At 54.5% G+C, this 26330-nt stretch overlaps 1 protein-coding gene across 2 annotated transcripts in view; it reads right to left on the bottom strand.

Moving 5' to 3' along the window:
- SH3PXD2A (SH3 and PX domains 2A) overlaps positions 1 to 26330 on the bottom strand; it is a 246719-nt gene that overhangs the window by 66852 nt on the left and 153537 nt on the right. Inside the window, exon 7 of one of the 2 annotated variants that reach the window (XM_082673396.1) lies at positions 5838 to 5882. The exons of the other annotated variant lie outside the window; for it this stretch is intronic. Within the exon in view, the coding sequence (XP_082529522.1) occupies positions 5838 to 5882 (45 nt within the window). The remainder of the gene's footprint in view (positions 1 to 5837; positions 5883 to 26330) is intronic. 2 annotated transcript variants of the gene reach the window in all.

Consider the following 26330-nt stretch of genomic DNA (forward strand, 5'->3'; position numbering starts at 1 on the left):
TAAGCTCTGCTGGGGCTTGTGGTCAGGCTCCCGGAAGCCACCAGCTGCCCTCTCCTGGCAGTTTCAGGAGCTTGAGGGGTCAAAAGGTGGGGCTAAGCAGGAAGAGGGCAGGGAGCGAGCAGCTTCTCTGTCCTCTTTAGCCACTGAATCAGTGCAACATTTATTAAGCAAACGCCAGGCTGGAAGGTAGACAGATTGGGTGCCCATCTCGGCTCACTGGCTGTGCGGCATTGAATGTGCTGCTGAAAGCTCTCTGCGCCTCACTATTACCATCACTAGAGTGCAGTGGGGACACAGCACCTAAGATAACACATGGCCGGCTAGGAGCTGAAAGGATCCATGAACCACAGACCCACTGGTCACCTCCTACAGGAAGCCTTCCCAGACCCCCCTCTCCATCTCCCCGGCATAGAGGAATTCCTAGCATACTTCTTAGACTCTGTGTCTATCACCCTATACATCTACCAGTCTCCTGAAAGGCTGGGGGCTTCACACCACCAGCCTGGCTATAGAAATGGCTGAGAGGGTCCCCCCTTGGTGCTTCAGCCCGTAGCTACCTTCCCCACATGCCTGAGTCTAACTTGGCAAATGTTCTATGCCAGGCTCATACACTGTCCCATTTTGTCCCCACAACAACCTTGTTACCTTCCCACTTCACAAAAGACACCTCAGAGACCCAGAGAAGACAAGAGGCTTGCCCCAGCTCACACAGTTGCTATGGAGAGAACCAAATTCACTCAGTGTTTTAGGTTCAAGCCCATCTCTCTTTCCATTACAGAACTGTCTCTGATTTGTTTCCAGACATCCCATTCTCCTAGCACGATGATCCTCAACTTGGTCCCACAAGATATGGGGAGCTTCTAAAGTAACTGATGCCTGAGCCCCACGCCCAGAGATGCAGACTGAATTGGCCTCAGGTATTTTTTAGACAGCCCCTCCTCTCCCATGGTTCTCATACACAGCCAGGGTGAGAAACGCTGCTTGGATCTTTGGGTCTTTCTGTGCGGGAGGCTCCAGCCAACCTAGGGTGGGGTCGATGGAAGGGAAAGAAACCCACTGCACCTGGCAATTTTCTCCCATGAGGCGCAGCCCCTGCAGCCCCAGCTCAGTCCTTTGGAGACCCAGGAGGGACCCTGTCCCAGCTGAGGCCTGCCACATGGATGTGCACAGGCACTGCCCCAGGCAGCCCATCCGAAGCCAAGGTTGTATTTCAGGCCAAAATGCAACCAACAGCTAGGCAGCAGGGTGGGCCTGGCTCTGCACTCAGATTGGGCCAGCTTCTGTGCCTACCCCTGCTGGCTGCACAGAGGCAGCGCTGGGCATGGCGCTGACAGAGACTACCTCCCACTGTGTCCCCGGGGGGGGGGCTGGTAGTGAGTGCACCCAGCACAAAAAGGGCCAGCCCCTGCCCCTGTGGGACACAGGGGCTCCCTTTCCAGTTTGTGGGAAAGGAAAACTCAAGATACAAACAGAAGACAGGAGTTCTCCAGCCGGTTAGAGAGCTTCCAAAGCCTGAGAGCCCAGATGATGCTGACAGTTAATAGCAAGCTTTCATGAGTGCTCACTACCTAATGCAGACCATATCTGAGCCTCGGAACAGCCCAGGTGTAGGCCCTTGTTCTGGCCCCATTTCACACACAGGCAGACTAAGGCTCATGAGGCAATTTTCCTAAGGTCACACAGCTGGGATGGAACCCACGTCCTCCTGACACCGCTGCTTGCGTCCTGACTCACGTCCTGTCTGTGGCCTATAGACAGCCACTGACCCCGAGGAGGGGCCCTGCCTCATCCTACCCACCCCACATCTGACACATAGTTGCTGCTTAAGAAAGACTGGAGTGTGGGTTTCTTCTCGACTCTTGTAGCATCTGTTGACCAGACCACAGTGCCCACTGGGGGCAGGCACTCTGTAACTGTTGGGGAAATGAATGAATGAATGGACAGATAGATGAACAGTGATTTAACGGCTTGCTTTGAGCCAATACGGATAAACTAGGCAGGGCCTCGCCTCTGAAATCTGGGAAAACTAGAGGACTAAATTCTGGAAGGGAGAAAAAGGGGAGATGGGGAAACAGAGGCAGGGAGAAACAAGGAGTGATGGGTTTGTGGCCAAAAGCTGCTCGAGAGGATAAGCGGGGTGCTGGGGAATGGAGACATCAGGTCATTTTAATCCAAGCCAAGGAAATCTGAGGCAAGATTTCAGAGGGGAAAAACCCACATACTGCTCCCACCTCCACGCCGCCCCTTGGAAATTGGCCTGAGCTTTCTGAAGGCTGACACTCTGGGACACAGGTAGAAAAGTTAAGAAAACGTTCTCCAGGCGTTCCAGAGCACAGAAGACAGGCAGTAGCACACAGCCTAGGGGACGGACAGATGGACACACAGGCAGACACTCTGTCTTCCTCACTGCCCTCCCCTCCCCCAGCACAAGCTCACGCTCGCTGGCATCTACCTCTTAGGGTGTTGCCTGCCCAGGGCTGCTCGGACGGGTGTGAGCTGGGAGCAGGTATCCAGATGAGAAAACACTCGGCAGGCAGGCCGGTGGGTGATGTCATCCCACAGAGGCTGCTCTGGATCCCCTCCCAGCCAAGGCCTGGAAAACTGGGGGCTGAAGGAGTCAGCCCGAGGGAGGGGGAGATGCAGTGGAGCGAGCCTCCTGTCTTCAGATAGGAAGCGTTTGGCAGTGGCATGGAGAAGGGGAGTACTCCTTATAGAGAGAAGAGTCCCTCCCAGATTGGAAGGGGACTTTCTGTCAGGGTCTCATCCATCTCACCTTTGTGCCTTTCTCAGCCCCTGGCTGGATCTGCTGGGGCTCTGGCAGTGCCCCAGAGCCCTGCCCCACGCTTGCCTCACACCTGCATTCCTCTAGCTACCAACTGGATGGACCCCTGGCTCCTGCCTGCCAACTTAGGCTTCTAAATGAGGCTTTTGCTAAGTCAATCCACTGCTCCAGCACCTTCACTGGGTCCCTGCTGCCTAAAGAAGAAAGGCCAAATTCAAGCTCAGTCTTTCTTGACAACCTGAGCTCCCCAAGTTCCCTGACACACATCTCCTCTGATCCAGGCAACGTTCATTTATCCAACACACAGATATCAAGCACCCACTGTGTGCCAGTCACACTCTTCTATGCTGGTTCTTATGTCCAAGCCTCTGCTTTAGCTGTTCCCCCTGCTGGGAATGCCTTCCCCTTTACCAACCCCAATTCTACCCAACCATCTCTGCCCTTCCAGGAACCATCCAATCACTCAGCTACAGTGCTTGCTCCTGTCATGCACTGGATTTTCTTGTGGGGCACTGCTCCCCAACCAGATCATATGCTTTAGACAAGAGTCTCCCTGATGAGGGTAGACAGACGCCTCAGGACTGGAGCCATAGGACACGGCACCGGACACAATAATTGCCTGAGAGTCGTGACGCGAGAGCATCAGACTGGAGTCTGAGGGTCTGAGGTCCAGTCCTGCCTTGTCCTTATTAGCTCTGTGACTCTGCAGAGGACACTTAACCTCTCTGAGCTTTAGTTTCCTCATCCATAAACAGGAACAATAACAGTACCTACTTTGTGGGGTTGTTCTGAGCATGGTATAAGGTGATGGGGTTAATGCCCTATGTAAACTGTAGACTGTTTATAAAGCAAACAGGAAATGGGAGATTTGGGGAGGAGAGGAAGGGCTTAGGTTCCTCTGAAGCCTCAAAACCAGCATGCAGGGGCTTCCCTGGTGGTGCAGTGGTTAAGAATCTGCCTGCCAGTGCAGGGAACACGGGTTCGAGCCCTGGTCTGGGAAGAGCCCACATGCCGCGGAGCAACTAAGCCCGTGCGCCACAACTACTGAGCCTGCGCTCTAGAGCCCACGACAGGCTGAGGCTGCGTGCTACAACTACGGAAGCCGTGCTACTGAGGCTGCGTCCTACAACTACGGAAGCCGTGCTACTGAGGCTGCGTGCTACAACCACGGAAGCCCTTGCGCCTAGAGCCCATGTTCCATGACAAGAGAAGCCGCCGCAATGAGAAGCCCGCGCACCGCAACAAAGAGTAGCCCCCACTCGCCGCAACTAGAGAAAGCCCGCGTGCAGCAACAAAGACCCAATGCAGCCAAAATAAATAATTTATAAAAAACAAACAAACAAACAAACCCCCAGCACGCAGGTCAGGGCAAGGGCCACGGTTGCCAGGAGAAGCGGCCATGGCTCTGTTCCTTCTCATGCTTTTCTCAGACCCCACCTCCTGGCAGGCAGCGAGCATTTGCCAGCTGGAGAGCCGTATCAGAACCCCCAGGGCCCACTTATGCATGGATGCCAGCCCAAGCAGCCTGAGGCCCCTTATCCACAAGGATCCCCAGCGTCAGCCCCTTACCTCTGAGTGTCCAGTCTCGCTGAACTTGCCAACATTCCAGATGGGGAAACCAAGGCCGGCCCAGAGTGACGTGGCGACTCGCCCAAGACCCCGGCCCTGGTCTGGCGGTTTCCCCCAGCCCACGTGGCCTCCCCTCAGGCTCTCTCTCCAAACAGCTGGGCTCATCCTGAGAAGCCAATCCCTACGGTGGCCCCCGTCCCAGGCTCCCCATGCTCTCCATGATCCCCCAAACCCTGGGTGTCCCACCAAGGTCCCTTCAGTCTCTCACAACTGATTCCTCCCAGGCCAGCCTCAGCCTGCCGGCCTCTCCATAGGTCCTCGGGCAGCCAGGCTATACGTTTGGTGAATAAAATGTATTGTTGTGGGCCAAGTGGGCTCTGGCTCACTGTCTCGGGAGAGGGAAAAAAGGGACGGGAGCCCAGTGATTAGCTCAGGCCGAGGCCCTCGTCACAGGCAACATGAGAAGGATGACTGCGAGGGGCTTGGGACAGGCAAGAGGTCCTCTGCCTGCTGCCTTCTCCTCTGCCCCGCCCACCCAGGCTGTTCACCTCCCGTTCCCTGCCTACGGCTGTGAGGGGAGGGGCTGGTCCAACCCCCTCCCCTCAACCTCTGACCTTTCTGTTTTCTCCCCCAACCCCGACCCTCACCTCTGCTCTCAGGTTTGGGCTGGGGAAGGAGGGCCAGGTGGCACTCACAAAAATGGAGGGGCTTCTAGAAGACCCTTCTGGAAATCCCTTCCCTCTACCTGATACCATGTCCATCTAACAGCTGAGAACACTGCTGTCCAGGTTTTTCTACCATTGTCCAGTAAAACCAAGGCTAAAGGTAAGCCTCTGACCTCTGTCCCAGCTCTGCCCAGACACAGAGCCCAAGCCCAAGTCCCTGAGGGCTATGGGTGCCCAGGAAGCCCAAGGTCCTGAAGCCCCGAGACCAGAGGCAGGTCCCAGCTCTGGATCCCCGGGGTGTGGGGGCTGCGACTTCATTGCAGTTACGAGACTCCCCACCCCCCTACCCACCACTGCCTCAGCTGGGGTGTTGGAGACTTCAGCTCTCTGCCTCGGATTAACAGCCTTGAAGGGAGACTAATCGTCTTCAGCTGGCCCATCTCACGGGGTGGAAGGTGATGGGAGCCTCACCACCACCTGAGCACCTTCTGTGCCCCAGGCTCCTGGTGAGATGCTGCCGCATCTGCTTAGGGAGACTCGAGAGGTTACGTAACCCGAGACCAGGACGTGGCAGAGCCGGGATCTAAACCCACACATTCCGGGTCCAGGGTGCATTTGCTGACACACTGTGCTATGTGGTCATCACCCACCAAAGGGCTCCAAGGCTGGATCTGGGACCTAAAAAGGGTTGAAAGGAAGGCAGAGGGGACGAGAAGACGCCAACATGCTGACAAAGAGCTGCCACACATCACAGGGCACCGGCTCCGTGGGCCTGCATGCCAGGGACACACATGTTCACACACATGCACACCAGGCAGTACCTGTCACGTTCTTCTTAGGAGACTCAGCCCAGCTGGAGAGCCACACTTCCAAGTCCCCCGAGAGCAAGCAGCAGCAGGAGAGAAGAGAATCAGAGGAGAAGAGAGAACCGTTAGGCAGGCAGGAGGTCCACACTGGGCCGAGTGGTTGCAGGCGCTGAGTCGGGCCGCGCGGGGCGGAAGGCGGGGGAGGGGAGGGGAGGGGAGGGGAAGGGAGGGGAGGAGAGGGGAAGGGAAGGGAGTGATTTCCTGGCCCTGGAAGTGCTGCTGGGCGTGGGCCTGAGTGATTACAGAGGAGCTGGGACACTGCTGGCCAGGACGGGGATAATGAGGTGTCTGCAAAATGCAGGAATCCTCTGGAGCACAGAGAATCCTACAGGATCCGGGCCTGGAACAGGGCCCGTGGGTTATCGCTGCCCTGGAGAAGGCAGCCCGGACCTTCCCCCCGGCCATGTGGGTGGCTGGCCGTGATCCTCACCAGGCCGGCACGCTCAGCAGCGTGGGCCTGGAACCTTAAACGTCAGGTCGGGGAGCCCAAGGCCAGTCTCCAGCCACCGCACCACTGGGCCTCAATGTCTTGTCCAGCTCTAAGCATTGAGGAAGGCAGACAGGCCCTGGCAAAATGCAAGGAAGCCTCGTTTTAAAAAGTCTCACACCCCAACTCCAACCCAGAAGAACGGGGGCCTTTAGCGACCAGAAGAAACGAGGGCTCTCGTCCAGGCTCAGACAGCCACGTGTGATCTGGGCCCCAGGTTCCTCATCTGTGAAATGAGGTTAAAAGTTGTCTTCCTGCCGAGAGGGAGGAACCATGTCAAAGCACCTAAAACAACTTACGATCGTGAGATGTGATACGGTAACATTATGAGGCAAAAAGCTCTTAGCCTAATCAATGGTGTGGACATTTCTAGAATATCAGAGGGTCCACACGTGATGCTGACAGTTTACCTACAGTGAACAGTGGCTCACTTACACCCAGGTCCTTGAGCTGGGAACACACCTTTTGCCCCATTTTACGGGGGTGGGATCTGAGCTTAGACAGGGGAAGGAACTGGCCCAAGTTCCCAAGAGGCCAGAGTAGCAGAGCCAGAAATGGAACCAGGTCTGGGACACCCCAGCTGGTGCTTCCTCTGCTGAACTGCTCACTGCCTCCAAAGGAGAACAGCGTTGGCTACAGTGGCTACAGCGAGAAGGAAACGTGGAGATGCAAGTCGGAGAGGCAAGCCCTTGGGCTGCTTGCCTGGTGTTGGCCAGGAGAGCGGCCTGATAGATAGTAATGGTAATCATCACAGCAGCAACACTTATACAGCATCTACTGTACACCAAGCATTGAGCTGAGCACTTACATATAGTAACTCATCTGTTTTTCATGATAAACCTACAGTGATAAGGAATTCCCTCCACTTTGCAGGTGAAGACTCTGAACCAGAAGTTAAGTAACTTGGTCCAGGTCACGCAGCTAGTACAGTGTTCATCTCTTGTGGTGACACAGGCTTCAGGCCTCAGTCTGATGTCGCTCACCATTTAAAGCACCTAACTCTCCCTCGCTCAGCAAGCCACCTTCCGGTTGCAGGCTGGCTCACCATGTAGACCTGGGAAGCCTGGCCCTTCCAGTGCTCACTGTAAACCAACAGAGTGGGGATCCGCTGGAGAGGTGTGGTGCAGCCTCTGGAGTCTGTCTGGATTCAAATCCAGGCTCTGCCCCTTTGATAAAGTTACTTAACCTCTCTGAACCTCTTCCCTGGGCATATCTCATGGGCTTGGTTCAATCAGCTCTGGGGGGCAGCAGGAAAATCAGGCTCCTGGAGTTGCAAGGACGAGAACCAGATGGCATTTCAATACTAGACGCATCAAGAAAATGCTGGCGCACAGAGACACTTCCCACAGACACTGGGTCAGCTGGAATTGGGGGTAAAGGGATTCTGGGGGACTAAACCCACAGACAGGCATCCTGTGGCCAGTGTCTCTGAACAGGCCTAGCAGCCAGAAGCCTCCTGGGACAGCAGGAGCCACGCTGGCCCAGCTCTCATGCCCTGGCAGGGCCGAGACAAAGCAGACACAGTCCGAGGCTTTCAACTGCTGTGGTTGAGGTGAGGGGGTCTCAGTTCAGAACGTGGGGCTTCACTGTCTGGTGCCAGATCTTGCTGGGGTTATGACTCCTTGATGCTGTGCCCCAAACGTAGCCAAGCGGCTGCCACCCAGCAAGGCCATCCTAATGCCCCTGGGCAGGCCTAACGCCAGACCCATCCCAACACCAGCTGGCCGCACCCAGCCCTGGGCTGAGCCAACTAAGAGGTCGCCCACACCTCTCTCCATCTCTGCTGGCTTCGCTACTTTGTAACCTTTGCTTCGGGTTCTTCGGAAGGATATGTTTTGGGAAGTGCTAATGTCCGTCAGTGAGCCAAGGGAATTCATTTGGCCTGGGCCTGGAGGACCCAGGAAGATGTGTTCTGCTAAAACAGGGGTCGACGGACTTCCTGTGAAGGGCCAGAGAGTCAATATTTTAGGCTTTGTGGGCCACGTGGTCTCTGTCGAGACTACTTACCTCTGCTGTTACAATCTGTAGAGAAATGAACGAGCTGTGTGCCAATAAAACTTTACTTAGAAAACCACATGGTTGGGGTTTCCCTGGTGACGCAGTGGTTAAGAATCCGCCTGCCAACGCAGGGGACGCGGGTTCGAGCCCTGGTCTGGGAAGATTCCACATGCCGCGGAGCAACTAAGCCCGTGCACCACAACTACTGGGCCTGCGTGCCACAACTACTGAAGCCCATGCACCCGTGCTCCGCAACAAGAGAAGATGCCGCACTGAGAGGCCCGCGCACCCCAACGAAGAGTAGCCCCCGCTCGCCGCAACTAGAGAAAGCCTGCACGCAGCAACGGAGACCCAATGTAGCCAAAAATAAGTTAATTAATTAAATAAATTTTAAAAAAACCACATGGTGAGCTGGGCTTGGCCTGTGGGCAGTGGTTTGCCAGACCCAAGGCTGGGAGATGAGGTTGTCAGAGAAGGGGAGCTGCTCCAAATCCCCAGGGGAGAGAAGTGGAGGCTGTTGGCCCATGTGGACTAAATGCTCCTGAGGCCTTTGCTGCTTGGTTGGTTTTTTCAACAGTCATCTTGAAGGGTCCGATGCCCTGCTGGGCCTTTCGAGTTTGGACATTTGGGCAGGCCAGGGAGGGCAGACAGGAAAAGATCCCTCAGCCTCTGGAAACCGAGCCCCCACTCCTAAATGTGGAACAAGCTGAACTCATGCCCACCCCCTTCCCCCCCCAATAAGCAGGCCTTCCCTCTTTCCAAAGGAAAATGGGAAGCGGACCAGAAACGAGCCTGTCTTTAAAAAAAAAAGCCTTTTTAAAACATGATTTATTTCCCAGTCCCCTGGATCCGCAGAATTAATCCAGTTCCATGGCTCCCACCCCAAATTTCCCCCCTTTGGAGTGCCTTCTCTCCAGCCCAGGGCGGGAAGGACCCCCCTCCGCCTCATTGCGATGAACAGAGGAGTGGCCCCCTGGCTTACAAACCCTGGCCCCTCGGCCAGGAGGCAGACATGGCTGCTGGCTCAGGACTGGGAAAATGGTGAGAAGGAGAGACGGGGCAAAGGAGCAAAAGACAGGCGCAGCCAAATGAGCAGCTGTGAGTGACACAGACCAACTGCTTCCTGCCCTCCCTGCGGTCTCTACCCCCCCCCCTTTCTGGTGACAGAACCAAGGGCCCGACAGAGCAGAGTCACGGGGCCTGGTGGAAAGCAAGGGGCGTGAGACTGGGAATCTGCACAACTGGTTTTGCTGAGAACTGGCTGTGTGACCTTGGGCAAATGGCTTGACTTCTCTGGGCCACATCTGTAAAATCAAGCATTTTGGGCCCACTGATCTCCAAGATACTTGTTTCATGTTCTAGACTCTTCCAGTAGTAACCTGCTAGTCTCCATAATGCAAGTACACCACAGTAGAAACAAATCTTTCCAGAGAAACAGACCACCTTTCCAGGGAAAACCACTTGAACACACGCTCAATATAGGAGACTCAAGTGAAGGAGTGCAACAGTTCGCTCGGGAGGCACATGAGACAGAGGAACTGGAGCAAGAATTTTTTAAAAATCTTGGTTCTTGCGCTTACCCTCTCACTTAGCTCACTGATTCTGGGGCATTTAGCAAATCTCTGAGCCCCTTTTCCTTCTGTGAAATGGGGATAAAAATATCTACCATGTCTTTTTCGTTGTAGGTCTGCTTTAAGAGTGAAATGGGGCTTCCCTGGTGGCGCAGTGGTTGAGTCCACCTGCCGATGCAGGGGACACGGGTTCGTGCCCGGGTCCGGGAAGATCCCACATGCCGCGGAGTGGCTGGGCCCGTGAGCCGTGGCCGCTGAGCCTGCGCGTCCAGAGCCTGTGCTCCGCAACGGGAGAAAAAAAAGAGTGAAATGGCCTAGTGCCTGTGAAAGGTTTTGGAGGGATAGGAATTAGGCCCCTGGAACACAGAAGGGGAGTGGGTGACAGGGACAAAGCTGATGACTAAAGCAGTGTGTGCCTGGGAGACGAAAGGCATGGAGACAGGGTCCCTCCCATGGTCATCCCACAGGACTCATGTTCCTGCCACAGCCACTCCTCCTGGCTTGCTGGACCAGCAAGAATCCAGGCCCAGAGAAAACCAGGTGCCTGCAAGTCCTGATGACACTTAGGTGCTGAACCTGACTCTTGTCAAGTCCAGGTGATTATGAGAAATCAAAGAACAATATTACAGGGGCCCCTGACTTTAAGGACGTTCCCCCCAAACACATATACACCCCGAGGACTACGTTACAAACAACTGGATAGACTTAAGTTAGAAGAGGGACTCCTACTGCTCTGTAATGTTTCTTTTAATGTTGAGTAACTCCAGAGCAGGGAGAATTGGGTTCAATTTACCCAAATGTAGTCTCAAACCATGCTTCCAGAAATTCTTCCCTGGTGTAAAGCAAGTTCCACCCATCCAAACTAATAAATCCAGAGTGGGCTGAAAGCCCAGGTGGGAGAGACAGGAGGACAGCCAACAGCATAAACTCCTCGGAGAATGAAAGCAAACCAAGGGCTCAGGGGGACCAGGGCAGGGTCACCCGCCTTATCGGCTTACACAGCCCCGGCCCTGAGCTCCTGGGAGGGGAGGAGGAGCAGGGCCCCTGCCAGGAATGAATACCCCCCTGTTGTCTCTGTGTCCTTCCATTCTTCAATACCTCAGCGCACTTGAATACTCAAAACCTCTCTCTCTCTTTGGGAATTCTATTGTTCTTACCTCACTGCAGCCTTGAACTGGTTTCTAAATATCTGTTGTATTCTAGTCTTTTCTCTCCTTTTGTACAACTGAACCTTACATGGGGCTAGATTTCTTAAATTTCCTAGACTCCATATGTTTCTTTTCCTTTTTGACTAGGCCACCAGGGAACTCAGCCACTGCTTTCAGGTCATCAACTAATTAGGGCTTGACAGCTGCTAGCCCTGTTATTTTATTTAACAGTAGAAGGAGAAGGAGCTACTTTTTCACGAGAGCACATCCCTTGTGGCAGGCACTGTGCTGTCATAGGCATGAAGTAGCTCAAATCTTTACCAGAGCCCTCGAGGGCTAACAGTGCTTCACAAAGAAGGAGCAGCTTGACCTACATGATATATAGGGCCTGAAATAGGTCATCATGCTCAGAGCAGCAGAGACAGTGGCACAACAGTGAAAGTGATACAAATGGCATCCGGAAAAAGCATGGCATGAATTAAGATGGTCAAGACAGAGAACAAGCAATAACTCAAACACGACTTCCAGTCCAGTCACACGGGTGGAAGCTGGGGAGTGTCCTGCTGTAAGGTGTGTGAGCTGCTACCCACAGGGGCAGCTCTCTGCAGCCTGCTCCAGGGTGAGCAGCAGCCTCCAGCTCATCAATACCTACAGCATGAAAAACTCATGCCCTTGGACTGGGGAGGTGAGGGGTCAATGCTGCTACACCAGCAGCCCAGACCCCTGGCCCTGCCTTCTACGCTCACAGCCTCCAAGGCAGGGGTGGCTTCAGGTGGTGTGATCTGCTCAGGCGCACAGGGACCCGTACTTAGCAGGGCCCTGCTCTTGGTTTAACACCCTCTGTTCCCAATTTGAAATCTTTAATAATTTATGAACAAGAAGTCCCCTAAATCATGTAGCTGGTCCTGCCCAGGGCCTGAGGGTTCTGGGCCACAGGATTCTGAGCTAAATAAAGGCTGGAAGGAGCATGTGGGGACTTAGGACCAGAGAGGAGAAGTTTGCCTAAGATCACACAGCAAGTTAGTGGCAGGGCTGAGGCTAGAACAAGCATACCAGTTCCCACTTTCTTTTTTTTTTTTTTTCTCTTGCGGTACGCGGGCCTCTCACTGCCGTGGCCTCTCCCATTGCGGAGCACAGGCTCTGGACGCGCAGGCCCAGCGGCCACGGCTCACGGGCCCAGCCACTCTGCCGCACGCGGGATCCTCCCGGACCGGGGCACGAACCCACGTCCCCTGCATCGGCAGGCGGACTCCCAACCACTGCGCCACCAGGGAAGCCCCCCCCACTTTCTTTTAATTAATTAATTAATTATTTATTTTTGGCTGCGTTGGGTCTTCGTTGCTGCGCGCGGGCTTTCTCTAGTTGCGGCGAGCGGGGGCTACTCTTTGTTGCGGTGCGCGGGCTTCTCATTGTGGTGACTTCTCTTGTTGCGGAGCACGGGCTCTAGGCGCCGGGCTTCAGTAGTTGTGGCTCACGGGCTCTAGAGAGCAGGCTCAGTAGTTGTGGCGCACAGGCTTAGCTGCTCCACGGCACGTGGGATCTTCCCGGACCAGGGCTCAAATCCGTGTTCCCTGCATTGGCAGGCGGATTCTTAACCACTGTGCCACCAGGGAAGCCGCCAGTTCCCACTTTCTTAACGTGCATGCTAGGTACTGGGTTAAACGTTTGACTAAACGTTTAATCCTTATAAGAATCTGTATTTTACAGATGCAGAAAGTAAGCCTCAGGAAAGTTAAGCTTTTTCCCAAGGCCCCACAGCAAGGGAGTGATGGGTCAGACTTGAGCCCAGGCAAGCAGGTTGGGAATGGGGAACAAAGGAGCCTAAAAACAGGGGACCTCATTCTCTGGATCCTCCCCAGCCATTGGCCAAGGGAGGCTCAATTATTTCTGTTGGGCTTCCCTTTGTAAATGCAGCCATACTCCTTTCATTTTACTCTCAGTAGGAAGGGGCCTGCCTCCTTCTCCAGGAGCTGCCTTTCCCAGAATCCAGAGTCCATGTCGGGGCAGCCCAACCCGGGGCGGGAATGCACCGCTGACCCTCTGACCGCTGAGCCATGCAGTCAGAGCACAGTCAGTCTCCCGGCTCAGGTGGGGAATGGGGTGCGTGAGGGCTGGATCCACTCCACAACCCCTTAGGGACTAAGTCCAAGGACACCCACCTAGGCCAAGGCGGGCCAGCAGAGACAGCCCAGCCCAAGTGGGTGTGGGCAGAGGCCCAGGCTGCCCCCAGGAGCACCGCAGCTGCCCAGGGGGGCTGCCCTGGCAGGCAGGTCTGCCTCCTTCTCCCACCCTGCTCAAAAACCCTCAGCTTCTGGTTAAACACAGGTGCTGTGGGCGGACAGAGGGGCACTGTGTGCGGGAGGCCAGCAGGGCTCTGAGCCTCTGCTCCCACAGCTGCTGCCTGACCCCATAGTAGCCCCTGGGGTGGCGGCCTCCCCCTCCACTCTCGGGATCTCACCTCTCCCCATGCCGGGGTGCTGGTGTGCACAGAAGAGACAAACTCAACACTGTTCAGAGTTCCCGGATCCCAGCCACCCCCCTCCCTGGGGTGGCTGCCTTGGTGGTCCTCCCCCACTTACTGGGGTATCCCCCCCTCCCATTCCCCCACCCACCAGCTCCCCCCGCCAAAGCCCGTGAGGAGGAGGCAGCGGCAGCAGCAGAAACAGAGGCCAGTGGTGCAGGATGGAGTAAGCAGCCGCTGCGTCTCCAGCCCCCAGCCCGCCAGTCCACCCCCTCCCCTGGCTCACCCTCCACAAGAGCCCTGAGAGATGGAGTCAACAGCGGTGGACCCAGGCCTGACAATCCCACCCCAGGGCCACAAAAAAGGCAATGTTTTCTTTTCCCCAGACTGGACTTTCACTAACAGATTATAAATAATCAACCGCCAATTATCTAACGAGCATCTACCACATGCCCAGCTGGAGGCTCCCGGCTACGACCAACTGACTCTCCAGCCTCAGGGACGGGGCGCAGATATTTACCATCAAAGACACTCTCCCAGGCACTCCTGACTGCTCCGGGGGTCATGTAGGTTTGGGGGAGGCTGCGTGGCTCCCTCACCCACCTGCCTGGTGCCACCAGGGCTGCCACTCAAGTGTATACTCATCGCCCCAGGCTGCCCAGACCCTACCGGAAAGCTGGAGCCAAACATAGCAGGCAGGGCCCCGGGTGCGGGCTCGTGGGGGCAAGGGGGGACGCAGCAGGGCTGAGACCTGGAGGCCTCGCATCTGTAACTGGACCCCACCTTTGGAGCAGAGATCACAATACTTCAGCTGACATCTGGCTGGACACTGCCAGAGGAGGATAGGGGTGGGGATGAGGGGGGCAGGGGCCAGGGGCAGAGTTCACCTGTGAACTGAGGTTGAGGGTGACGCCCTTTTCAAGGTTTGCAGGCTGCCCTTATCTTGCCCTGGGCAGGGTCTCTGTATTGTTCAACGGGTCTCTGTCAACTGGCTCCAGAACGTCTGGATAGCGTTGTAGTCCTAGCAAGTGTCTGGCACATAGTAGGCGCTAATCAAAATTTGTTATGAGTCTCTCCAATCAGATCTGAAGTTCCTTCAGGGTCTCAACCCTGTCAGCATCCTCACGGCACACCGAACACAGTAGGTGGTACCCAGAAAGCCCATGGTGGCTGTTGGAAGGACACACACTCAATGCCCTGAGTCCCAAGGGTTTCACGGGGAAACTGAGGTCTAGCTGATACCACTGCTCCAGGGCCTTCTTGGCCCCCAGGGCCCTGCACTTCCTCTAGTCTAGGTTTTGGCTGGGGTGGCCTGAGGTACATACGGGCATCCTCAGGCCAGGAAAGGCCCTGAGCCTAGCTGGTGCTGTGCAGAGTAACTCATAGGCAGGCCCCCAGGCCCGGCAGAACATCCCTGGAAGGCTGCGGGCTTCCAGCATCTGTGGTAAAGCCCTTCAAAGAGATTTAAAAAAAATTTTATACATAAGCAATATGGTCTATGGCAAGATGGATGCTGCAGGAAATGGGAGTCTGAGCAAAAACAACTGGCTTATCTATGATGTCTGGTGGGAGCGGGGCTCAGCAGGGCTGGGGCAGCCTCCCAGGGTGTGTGGCTGGAGCCTGGGGCCTCTCCTCACCCCCATCCCTCTCCTGCTCTGCTTACATTTGGACCAATCCCCTGAGCTCTCGGATGCCACGTAAACAGAGCAGTGTGAGTGTGTGTGTGTGTGTGTGTGTGTGTGTGTGTGCACGCTCACACACACACACACACACACACACACACACACACACATCACTGCTTGGGAAATCCCCACATCTGGCTCTCACGTGACTGAGCTATGCCCAGGAGGCCGCAGCTGGGAGGGCCTGGAGGACAGGAGAGGGTCAGGAGTGTGCGAGCTCTCTGGGGAGCACGAAGTTAACCCTTTGGCACCCCAGCTCAGGGACTCTGGCTAATACTGAGCTTCCGCTCCGGGGAGAAGCCCGGAAGGAGACCGGTGCTCAGAGGGCTCTGTCCCGGCTCGCTGCACAAGTGTGAGAAGCTGGGGCCATTTTTCTGGGTCCCCCGGTCTTCACCTGTGCCTTGAAAGGGCTGCTCTCTCTGTCCTGTCAATCCCATTGAATCATCAACTACGAGGGAGACCCACTGGATGAAGATTTCCCCGATGGAGACCCGTCTGTTGTCAGGTACTTAACACTTCCGAGTGCCAGGCATCTGGCTGGCCAGGCCACGGCCCTGCAGCTGTATGGAATCAGGATCCATGCCCTCCTGTCACAGGCAGGGCACGTGTCCCCTAGGAGACCAGTGGAAGCCAGAGTCCTCCTAACAATAAGGAACAGCTCAGAGGCGACCTTTGGGGCAAGTTCTCTCCAACCCAGGCACATGTATTAATTTTATAATTAGAACTTTTTAAGCTTCAACAACTTTAGTGAACGAGTGACCATCTACAGTGGTATCTCTGCAGAGATACTGCCCAGCAGGTACCAGGGGGATGTGGAGGATGTGCCCCAGCCCGGTTTAGAGGATGTGAGACACTTGCACAGCCAACGCTAAGACTGACCAGATGCCTCTGCAAGCCGCTCTCCCTCTTCTCCGGGCCGACTCATTTAAAACCTCAGGGAACCGGGGGTAGAAGGTCTCACTCAGCACCCCACCCACAGGCATATCTATGCCTCCCCTGGGGAGGCTCCCTCACATCCCACCCGCTGCGCCTCCACCATGGTAGCACTTGGACATCACATCATAACTGCTGTTTACTTTCCCACCTCCCTGACCCAACTGAGAGTCCTGAGGACACGGACCTCACTGTATCCACCTTGGTATCCCTAGGCTTGGACCACAGGGCCTGGCACAGAGGAGGTACTCGGATGTTCACTGAACAAATCTACACGAAGCCACAGCCAGTGCCAGTGAGTCAGCTCTAGGTCTGGCAGGAGCCACCTAATCCTAGCAGGGTCTGGTACCAGCATCCATTCGGAAACTTGCTTCTTACCAGTTTGGCCATACCCTCACCCCTGGGAGAGCTGCCACTACTGTCAACTGAGCCCCGGGCTTAGAGCAGAGAGAGAAACCGAGGTCACTGAGGAAGATGGGGAAAGGGCCCTCGTACTCAGAACCCTGTGACCAAACGCAAATGAGGAACTGACAGAGGGCTCTCAGAGCCACTAGGCTCCAGGGAGGGACAGTATACGGCCGAGAGGTGACAGACCAGGAGAAACTGCCCCACCCAGACAGATCTGGGACAAGAGATGTTAATATCTGCCATGTTTGCAAGGTTTCCCCGGGGGGGGGGGCTATTGCCAACCAAGATAGTCCTAATTTGGCCTCTTATCACTAGCCTGTCATCACAGCTTTGCAAGGACCTCACCTTCCTTCCGGGAACAGTTAGGTACCCAGCTCTGACCCTGACCCAACACTCAGGGAGCCTAAGGTGGTCCAGGGCCCAGGGGGAGACCCTGGCTAACAGGAAAGGCAGCTCCCAGAAACCTGCAGGGGGCCTTTTCCTACAACACAGCATCCACTGGCCAGATGCAACGTTGGGAGGAAGCATCTCGAAGAGGTGGTGGCTCTTCCTTCTGAGCACAGGGAAGTGAAGGGACTTTCTAACACGGCCCAATTTTCTTGGTACAAGAATCCAGTTCTGGGGGCTTCCCTGGTGACGCAGTGGTTGAGGGTCCACCTGCCGATGCGGGGGACGCGGGTTCGTGCCCTGGTCCGGGAGGATCCCACATGCCGCGGAGCGGCTGGGCCCGTGGGCCATGGCCGCTGGGCCTGTGCGTCCGGAGCGGGAGGGGCCGCAGCAGTGAGAGGCCCGCGTACCGCAAAAAAAAAAAAAAAAAAAAGAATCCAGTTCTAACATTAAGAAAATCCATCTTCATACCAGCTGCTTGGGTCACATGTGGCAATGACAAGATCTCGAGGGTAAAGCAGAAAGAGTTGGGGAAAAACACTTTTTCCCCCACAAACTTCTAAGTTTCACTGAAACTTTGGAAAATTTTTCTTTGCCGTCACATTTCAAAACTGACCAATTATAAAAATGTCACAAGCCAACTGAGTTACACACGCCACATTTCTATTTCTAAACAAAGTAACTTTAGATCAGAAAAAGGTGCTAACACAATAAATAATGCACATTTCCCCCAAATCTTTGTTTTTCCATTGGCTTTGTTGTTACTGGAAATGTTGCCTCGTTTGTCACATGTTTATAAGCCAAAAAGCCCAAGTGGGGAACAAGTTATTTTCTGGCTGAGGGCCGTGGTGGGAAGCATTTCTTTGCTGGACCACAATGTGGGTGTCTCCTCCTCTGAAGAGGAAAACCTTGTGGAAATAAAAGGCAGACGGGGGTTTCGTCACAGCCTCCTGATGAGGGCAGAAGGGAAGCTAGTGGCTGGGCAGGCCCAGTGGAGAGCCATTCTCCAAGGCCCCGAATGCCGGGCCAGCGTTCTCTGTCCTCTAACTGCGCTCCCCTTCCCATACTGGTTCTGCCCCCGACCCCCAACTTGGGACACAACTAAATGCACCCTCCAGGAGCAGCCCCATCCTGGGGGTCCGATCCTGCTGCCTCCTCACTGCCTGACTACTCCGAACACTGCCATCAACCCACGTGGACGACCCACCCCAAATTCAACCCCGCCTCTATCTCAGGATCCCTGGGGAGCCCACTGCCTGGTGTTCCTGGCCGCCACCCCCAGAGATGCTCATTCAGTAGGTCTGGGCAGGGCCTGCGAACCTGCACTTCAACAAGCAGGCTCAGGACTCTCAGCATACCTCCGGGCCTTTGCCCATGCTGTCCCCTTCCAGCCCATCTTCTCATTACCCCAGCAGGAGAGGTCGGGTGATAGGAATGAGGGAGCAGAAAGAAGCAGGGCAGAGGGAATCAAGGCCACACACCAGCTAGCTGCCTCCTTCCCGGGAGTGAGATACGGGATTCCAGGACTCGGGGAGCCCTCACCTCCCTCGCCCCTGCTTTGTGTGTGCAAGCCAGTAGGTCAGTGGCAGGGGAGTCGTGGCACAGACACACACTTTCTCCATCACACTGCTGCCACATTGGCTGGCTGTGGAACAGACAAATCAATCAGCCTCCTTTCACTTCCAATTAGTTGGCTTTGAACTCCAGGGTGACATCAGGCTGAGGACCCAGAGCCACGAAAACAAAAATTATTCAGAAACACCAACCCGGGTGAGATGTGCCAGAACACGATGCCTTCACAAGACACGTTCACTTTTGGCCGTGGGAGGGTGCCAGCCATGTCTTGGCCGTGTTCTCTAAGCAGCCTGGGCCTTTCTCCCTGAGGATGGATGGCTCGGGCAGAAAAGAAAGCTTTGCAAAAGTCTTGCTGGGACTTCCCTGGTGGCGCAGTGGTTAAGAATCCGCCTGCCAACGCAGGGGACATGGGTTCGAGCCCTGGTCTGGGAAGATCCCACGTGCCGTGGAGCAACTAAGCCCGTGCGCCACAACTACTGAGCCTGCGCTCTTGAGCCCTTGCGTGGCAACTACTGAGCCTGCAAGCCACAACTACTGAGCCCACGTGCCACAGCCACTGAAGACCACGCGTCTAGAGCCCATGATCTGCAACAAGAGAAGCCACAGCAATGAGAAGCCCACGCACCACAATGAAGAGTAGCCCCTGCTCACCTCAACTAGAGACAGCCCGCGCAGCAACAAAGACCCAACGCAGCCAAAAATAAAGTAAAATAAATGTATAAAAAAAAAAAAGGAAAAGTCTTGCTGATACACTCTCCCAGGTTTCCTTTCCAGACACATCTCCTGCCCTCCCCTTCCCTAGCCCTTCACTTCTGCCCGGCTAGACATCTCTTCTTCCCTCAAACTTCTCAATCACATCCCAGACTCCAAGTCCTTGCTCAGGCCCGGCCCTTCTACCAGGGGCGTCCGCCCACCCCTCTGCTCATTGCAACCCCTTCCATCCTCCAGGATGCATCTCCAGCCCCTCCCATCTTGGCTAGTACCCCCACCCCCCAATCACCAGCCCCTTCTATTTGACTCCCGCTGCTTGTGGATCACAACGCAACCTGCCCTGCATTCATCAATGAATCACTGAGAGCATCTTGCTTTCTCAATTGAGCTGCGACCTCTGTGGGGCCAGAGACCGGAGACCAGCAATCGCTTAAGAGAAATGAAAGCCTCCGGGAGAGGCGTGAAGGCTGCTGCCGTCTGCTTTGTCTCTGCCCTTCTCCCTCTGTGGCTGGTGAGCAGGGCAGGCCGGGGGTCAAGAGAGAGCCTGGCCCTGCTCTCTGTCCTACTAGGGCATTCATCCTGTGGGAAGACGAGGGACCAGAGGCTTTACAGACCTGCTCTCTCTGCTTCACCATGGCCCTCCTCACACCTCCGCCTCATTCCAGGGTTTGGTGGGAATGTGATGAGCAGGAAGCCAGGTTCTGCCCAACCCCTCACCTTGGGCAGGTGGCAGGCCCTCTCTTAGTTACTTCCTCTATAAAACGAGGAGGGTAGACTAACTTTTTATAGTAGCCAGAACCTATGGGCAGGTTTTGCTTTAAAACAAATACACCTTATTAAAGACCAAATTCAGACAAAGAGAGATTAAGGGGATATTAGTCACACCCTGTAAAGGGACCCTTTACCCAATTAAGAATCCCTGGTGACCAATGGGTTCCTTCTAGAAACCGCAGTGGGGGGCTCTCTTGGGGAAGTCCCTCTCTCAGTCTGTGGAACCTCCTGCTAGAGGTCTCCAGGGCCCAGTCCTGTTCACCTGTGGATCCCTTGGGTCTTAGCTTAGGAGGGAACAGACTTCAGTGGAAAGAGGTTTGGATCAGAAGGACCAGATTCGAATCCTGCATCTACCTGGCTAGGTGACCTCGGGCAGGTTCCTGAACCTACCTCTCCTGGTCTTTAAAAGGGGGACAAGACCACCTGCCCAGGTTATTGGGAGGCTGACTGGCAACTATGAGATGGTGCACACTCTGCCTTCCCCCTCTGATTGAGAGGAGTCTCTCCTGCAGGAGGGCAAATGCCAAAGCCAGTGGTCCCTTCTGCTGGGGGACCTCCACGGTGGACCTCTGCTAGATATCCACGGTGCTGCCTCCTACTCATAATAGAAGAGGCTTAACCCTTAGCATTTCCTGCAGCAGACACTTCACGCGTATTAACACATATTCAAGCCTCAAGCAACCTGGTGAAGTGCTATCGTTATACCCATTCCACAGATGAGGAAACTGAGGCACAGGGAAGTTAGGACTTGCCCAAGACCACACAGCTGGCAGAGCTGGGACACAAAACCAGGCATTCTGGCTCCAGAGCCTGTGTTCTTAACTCTACAGAATGTTCTGAGTCTAGGTTCTGTCTCCTCTGGGGCCAGGCCCTGGGCTCAAAGAATGAAAATAATGCTTCAAGCATGTCTTTTTACTCTCAAATCCAAGGTAGGACTAACTTCTCCCCTCCTTTCTGAACCTATCAATACTTAAAATAGCAACAACGGCAGCTGCTATCATTGGGAGCTGCTATGCGCTGGGCCCCCTGCTAATTCAATCCTTACCTTTAATAGAGGCAGGCACTATTTTTACCCCTGTTTTCCATATGGGGGCATGAAGGTCAGAGGTTAAGCAGCTGCCAGTCATAGAGCAAACACATGGCAGAGCAGGAGTTCAAACCCTGTCTGATGCCAAAACCTAAACTCTGAACTCCAAGCAGCACGCTTCTCCGCAGTGAAACTACAGTAATGCTGATCTCATTAGCTCCATCCGATGACGCAGACTGTATGGTACTAAAATGGAAGCAGGCAGAGCTCACCAAGTTTCCAAGGAAAAGTATAAAGTAAACCGGATTTCAGGAGAAACATCAACACTAGCCCAAAAGAACAAACTTGCAACACTTTTGAGCAACCTCATTTGCATATAAACGAGCTGCAGCTCATCACAGGACTCCTGGGTGGGATGGGGCCTCAGACACAATCCCAGGGCCAGGATGATCTCACAGGATCCGTGGCCACCTGCGCCCCCTCGTGGTGCAAGGCAGAACTCCCCAGCCACCAGCGCCGGAGCCAGGCAGCTTCCCAGAACTCTGGGCGCCCCAGCCCATCTTTTCAGGTTTGAAGAGAAGCCCCTGCTCTGGGGGGGGCCTGCTCCAGCCCACCTCTGAGCTCCCGCAGCAGTGCTCACCGGGGGGGGGGGCGGCCAATCACAGCTAACAGCAACAGGCTCTTGCTACTGCCAGGCCCAGCACAAAGCCCTCTAACTACATCACATCGTTGAATCATCTGCACCTTCCTGCAGGTGGCTGCTACTCCATTTTCATGGGTGTGTCCATCACTTTTATGCGTCACCCTGGCTAGGCTACAATCCCCAGTTATTCAACCACACACTAATCCAGGAATTGCTGGGGAGGTATTCTGCACGTGGGATCAGGTTCATAATTAGTTGACTTTCAGTGAAATTATACTTGATACTCCGAGGGCTCCTGGGTCCATCAGCTGAAATGCTTTAAAGGCAGAGCTGAGGCTTCCCTGCAGGAGGAATTTCACCTGTGGATGGCAACCCCAGTCGGCTCTTGGGTTTCAGACTTGCCTCACCTGCCCCCAATCACATCAGCCAGTTCCTTGCCAGAAATTTGATAGCTCCTGCTGGTTCTGTTTCTCTAGTTGAACCTGACTGATACAACAGAACAAGTGAGGTCGCAGAGCTCAGGTGATCTGCCCAAGGTCGTGCGGCTGAGAATGGGAGCCCAGGCAACCTGACATAAACTGCCCCCCACGGCCCACACCCGATCATGGAAATCCATCTCGTCCCTCCATTGCTGCCAGAGTCCTCATCCTCTTATCACCTGTCTCCTCCCCTTAACCATCTCCACTCACCGGTCAGAAAAATCCTTCTGGGATCTAAGTCAGATTATGTCCCCCTTTCCTCAGAACCCCGTAGGGGCTCTTCATCTCACAGTGAAAGCCAAAACCCTTAAAATGGCTGGCAAGGCCCTACACGGTCTTTGCTGCTGCCGCATCCCCACTACATGGCTGCTCTCCCCTCCTAACACCCTGACCTCCCCTACGTTCCACCCAGCCACAGACCTCCCACCCCTGGGCCCTTGTACTGGCTGTGCCCTTGGTCTGGACTGCTCTTCCTCAGGTAACCATGCCACTTCCTTGCTTCCCTGTCCAACAGTACATTCTTGTCTGCACAGTTCATCACCCAGAGCGGACTGCAAACCCCTCGAGGGCAGAAAGGCACATTCCTATAACCTCAACGCTTTACAGGTACCGGCATACAGCTGGTGCTCAATAAGGTCAGCTGCAGTATCTGGTCTCCAAACAAGCTGCACTTGGTCCTGCTCCCCCATCTTTGCGCAAATGCTGTCTCTTGATTAGCAAAGCCCCTGCTCTCCACCCCTAATCAGAAAAACTCCTCCTTTTCCTGGATAATGTTCCTGACTAGAGGCTGCAGCGACCTCTCTTACCTGACCTGCAGCGTCATTCATGCACCCACGCCTTCTTCCATCCACCCTCCCATTCAACAAGCACCAGGGGACCCTGCTACTGGTGCGAGCCCTGCCGCAAGGTCTCTGCCTTCAAGGTGGTGGGACACAGATAATGAACAAGAAAACCCACAAGATAGAGTGCGGTTAGTGATGTGCAAGAAGCAGGGAGACCTAAAGGGGCAGCTAGAGAGTGGAGGCAGGGACAGCTTCTCTGAGGTGACAAGCAGAAATCTTAAGGAGCTAGCCATATGGAAGAATGGGGAACAGTATTCAGGCAGAGGGAACAGCAAATGCAAAGACTGTGGAGAGAACGAACCCGAAGTGTTTAAGGAATGGAAGGTGATGGGAGCAGCTGAGCAGAGGGCTGGGGTGGGAAGGGGGGATGGGGATGAGGGCAGAGCCTGGGGCAGGGTGGCAGGCAGGGCCAAAGCACACACGGCTCTGCAAGCCCGGGATAAGGAGTTTTTCTGAGTGGGATGGGAAATCTTGGAATTTAGGCAGAAAAGCACTTTATTTGATCCATGTGTGGAAGAGCTCACTCTAGCTGCGGTGTGGAGGGGCTGGGGTGGGAGCAGACAGGCTGAGGAGGAAGCTGGGGTCCTCCTGAGAGACGGAAGGGAGCTTCCAACAGGTGTAACGGTGGAGGTGGGAGAAGGGGATGGATCTGGAGGTCAGGTGGGCAAGTGAGAGGAAGGGAGAAGTCAGGGATGACCTCTCCGATGCTGGGCTTGAGCAACAGGGTGGATGGAGCGAGAAGGAAGATGCGGGAAGGAGCAGGTTCTGTGGAGCGAAGGAGCAGAAATAAATTTGAGGCTACACTGTCTTCGGGGTCTCAAGGTCGCCAGTCCTGCCTCCTCTGTGAGGCTGTCAGCCGCCTGAGAACTTTCTTCCTGTTGACTCCACCCTCCCAGGCCTGCCTTGTAGTCCTGGCTCTGTGCTCAATAGGAGATCCCTCCAGGAGATCCTCCAAGGATGGGCTGGGGCTTCGAGGACTAAAATGTGACAAGAAATGACCAGGGAACAAGCATTCATGTTCTCCACGCAAACATCCCTGACTGGAGCGACCTTGGGAAGCTTCAGGCGCTTCATCACAGAGCAGAGTGAAGCCCAAAGTGTGAACTCAAACCCTCACTTTGCCACAGACTCCAGGCAGCCACCCTCGGAGACACAGCTTCTCATTTGTGAAATGCGAATCCTACCAGCCACCATGCAACATGGCTCTGGGCAGCAAATAAAGAAATATATGTAAAGTTGCCAGCACATAGTAGATGCTCACTAAATAATAACAGTAGCTAGCACTTTGGGAGAACTGTCCAGTTCTCACTGTAGGCAGTGGTCTAAGCACACTTACATATAGAAGTTTATGTAATTTCATCATAACCATATAAGGTGTGTATTGATCAGGGTTCTCCAGAGAAACAGAACAGAATATTGAGAAAGAGAGAGAGCAAGAGCGAGCGAGCGAGCGAGGGAGGGAGGGAGAGAGAGAGAGGAACTGGCTCACGTGATTGGGGGGGCTTGGTGAGCCCACAGCCTGACGGCGTAGACTCACAGGCTGGAGACGCAAGGAAGAGTTGCAGTTCAAGTCCAAAGGTGCTGGCAGAATTCCTTCTTGCTTGGGGGAGGTCAGTCTTTCTCTTAAGGTCTTCAACTGTTTGGATGAGGCCAACCCCCATTAGGGAGGGTAATCTGCTTTACTCAAAGTCCACTGATTTAAAAGTGAATCTCATTCAAAAACAAACGCCTTCACAGACACATCCAGAAAAATGCTTGACAAAATATCTGGGCACAGCCAAGTCGACACATAAAATTAACCTTACCAGATGGATAAGAATATTATCCCCAATTGACAGAAGGGAGGACAGGGTCAGAGAGGGTAGGAAGTCTGCCCAAGGTCTGAAAAGCCAGACTCTGAGCTCCTGCAGTCTGGCTCCAGACCTGGCACTTTTAACCATGACACTAAGTGGCCATTATCATAAGCAGCGTAAATTAAATTTTTCCATCCATCCCTTTCCTGGCTGGAGAGTGGAAGGCAGAGAAACCGGGGAAGCTTTCCCTGGGTGGGGCCCTGTCTTGCTTAGGAAGCAGCACAGAACCTGAGCCTTAGAGATTGAGGGTAGAGCAGCTGGGAGGTTATGAGGCCCAGCCCTTGACTTTATAGTTGGAAACTGAGGCCTAGAGTAGAGAAGGGACTCACCCAGGGTCCCAGGGCTTCAGAAAGTAATGCTGATGACAATAAACTGACACTTCTACAGCAGTTATTGGGTCCTACGGGCTTTTCCACATTAACTTATTGAATCTTCTACATGTGAGGTAGAGACCATCATTATCTGTGTTTTTTTAGGAAGAGAAAACCTAGGCAGAGAGGTTATGAAAATTGCCTGAGGTCACACAGAGCCAGAATCTGAGCCCAGGGCTTCCCTGGTGGCACAGTGGTTAAGAATCTGCCTGCCAATGCAGGGGACACGGGTTCGAGCCCTGGTCCGGGAAGATCCCACGTGCCACGGAGCACCTAAGCCCGTGTGCTATGACTACTGAGCCTGGGCTCTAGAGCCTGCGTGCCACAACTACTGAAACCCGCGTGCCTAGAGCCTGTGCTCTGCTACAAGAGAAGCCACTGCAATGAGAAGCCCGCGTACCGCAACGAAGAGTAGCCCCCCTCGCTGCAACTAGAGAAAGTCCGCATGCAGCAGCGAAGACACAACACGGCCAAAAATAAATAAATTTATAAAAAAAGAATCTGAGCCCAGGCTCAACCAGCCACTACACCTCTGAGGCCCAGGGCAAGTTTCTTGGGGAGAGGGGTGTGACAGAACGCAATCCCATGTTTGCCCCTCCTTCCAGGTTCCCCCACCTATGACTCGGGCTGCAAGTGACAGCTGAGGAGATGCTGCAATTCCTCAAGTTCATGAGGCAGCCTCACCCCCTGTTCATGGAGGAAATGCTGTTCTGCACCAGGGGTGGGCATACCTGAAGCACCCCTCCCCAGGTGACAGGCATGTGTGCACACGCAGTCTCATCCCACAGCTAGACACAAACACACACCAACCCACAACTGGATACATCCTAACACACTGGCACACACACCCCCAAACAAGTAAACATACCCTCAAGAGCACACAACTATGAAGCTCCACATGAACACACACAACCCCCTGTACACACACGTTCCCCCCATATGTAGGCCAGGACACATCTTTCCTCATCCCAGTGAATATATAAGCAAGCACTTATACACACAAAACATACGGACCCACACTCAGAAACGCACCATGCAATCACAACTAGCCCAATTCACAGCCCATCCATCACACACAGGCACACATACCTCTTCTGATCC

This window comes from Grampus griseus (genome assembly GCF_964374135.1).
Source record: "Grampus griseus genome assembly, chromosome: 16".
NCBI classification, from domain to species: domain Eukaryota; kingdom Metazoa; phylum Chordata; class Mammalia; order Artiodactyla; family Delphinidae; genus Grampus; species Grampus griseus.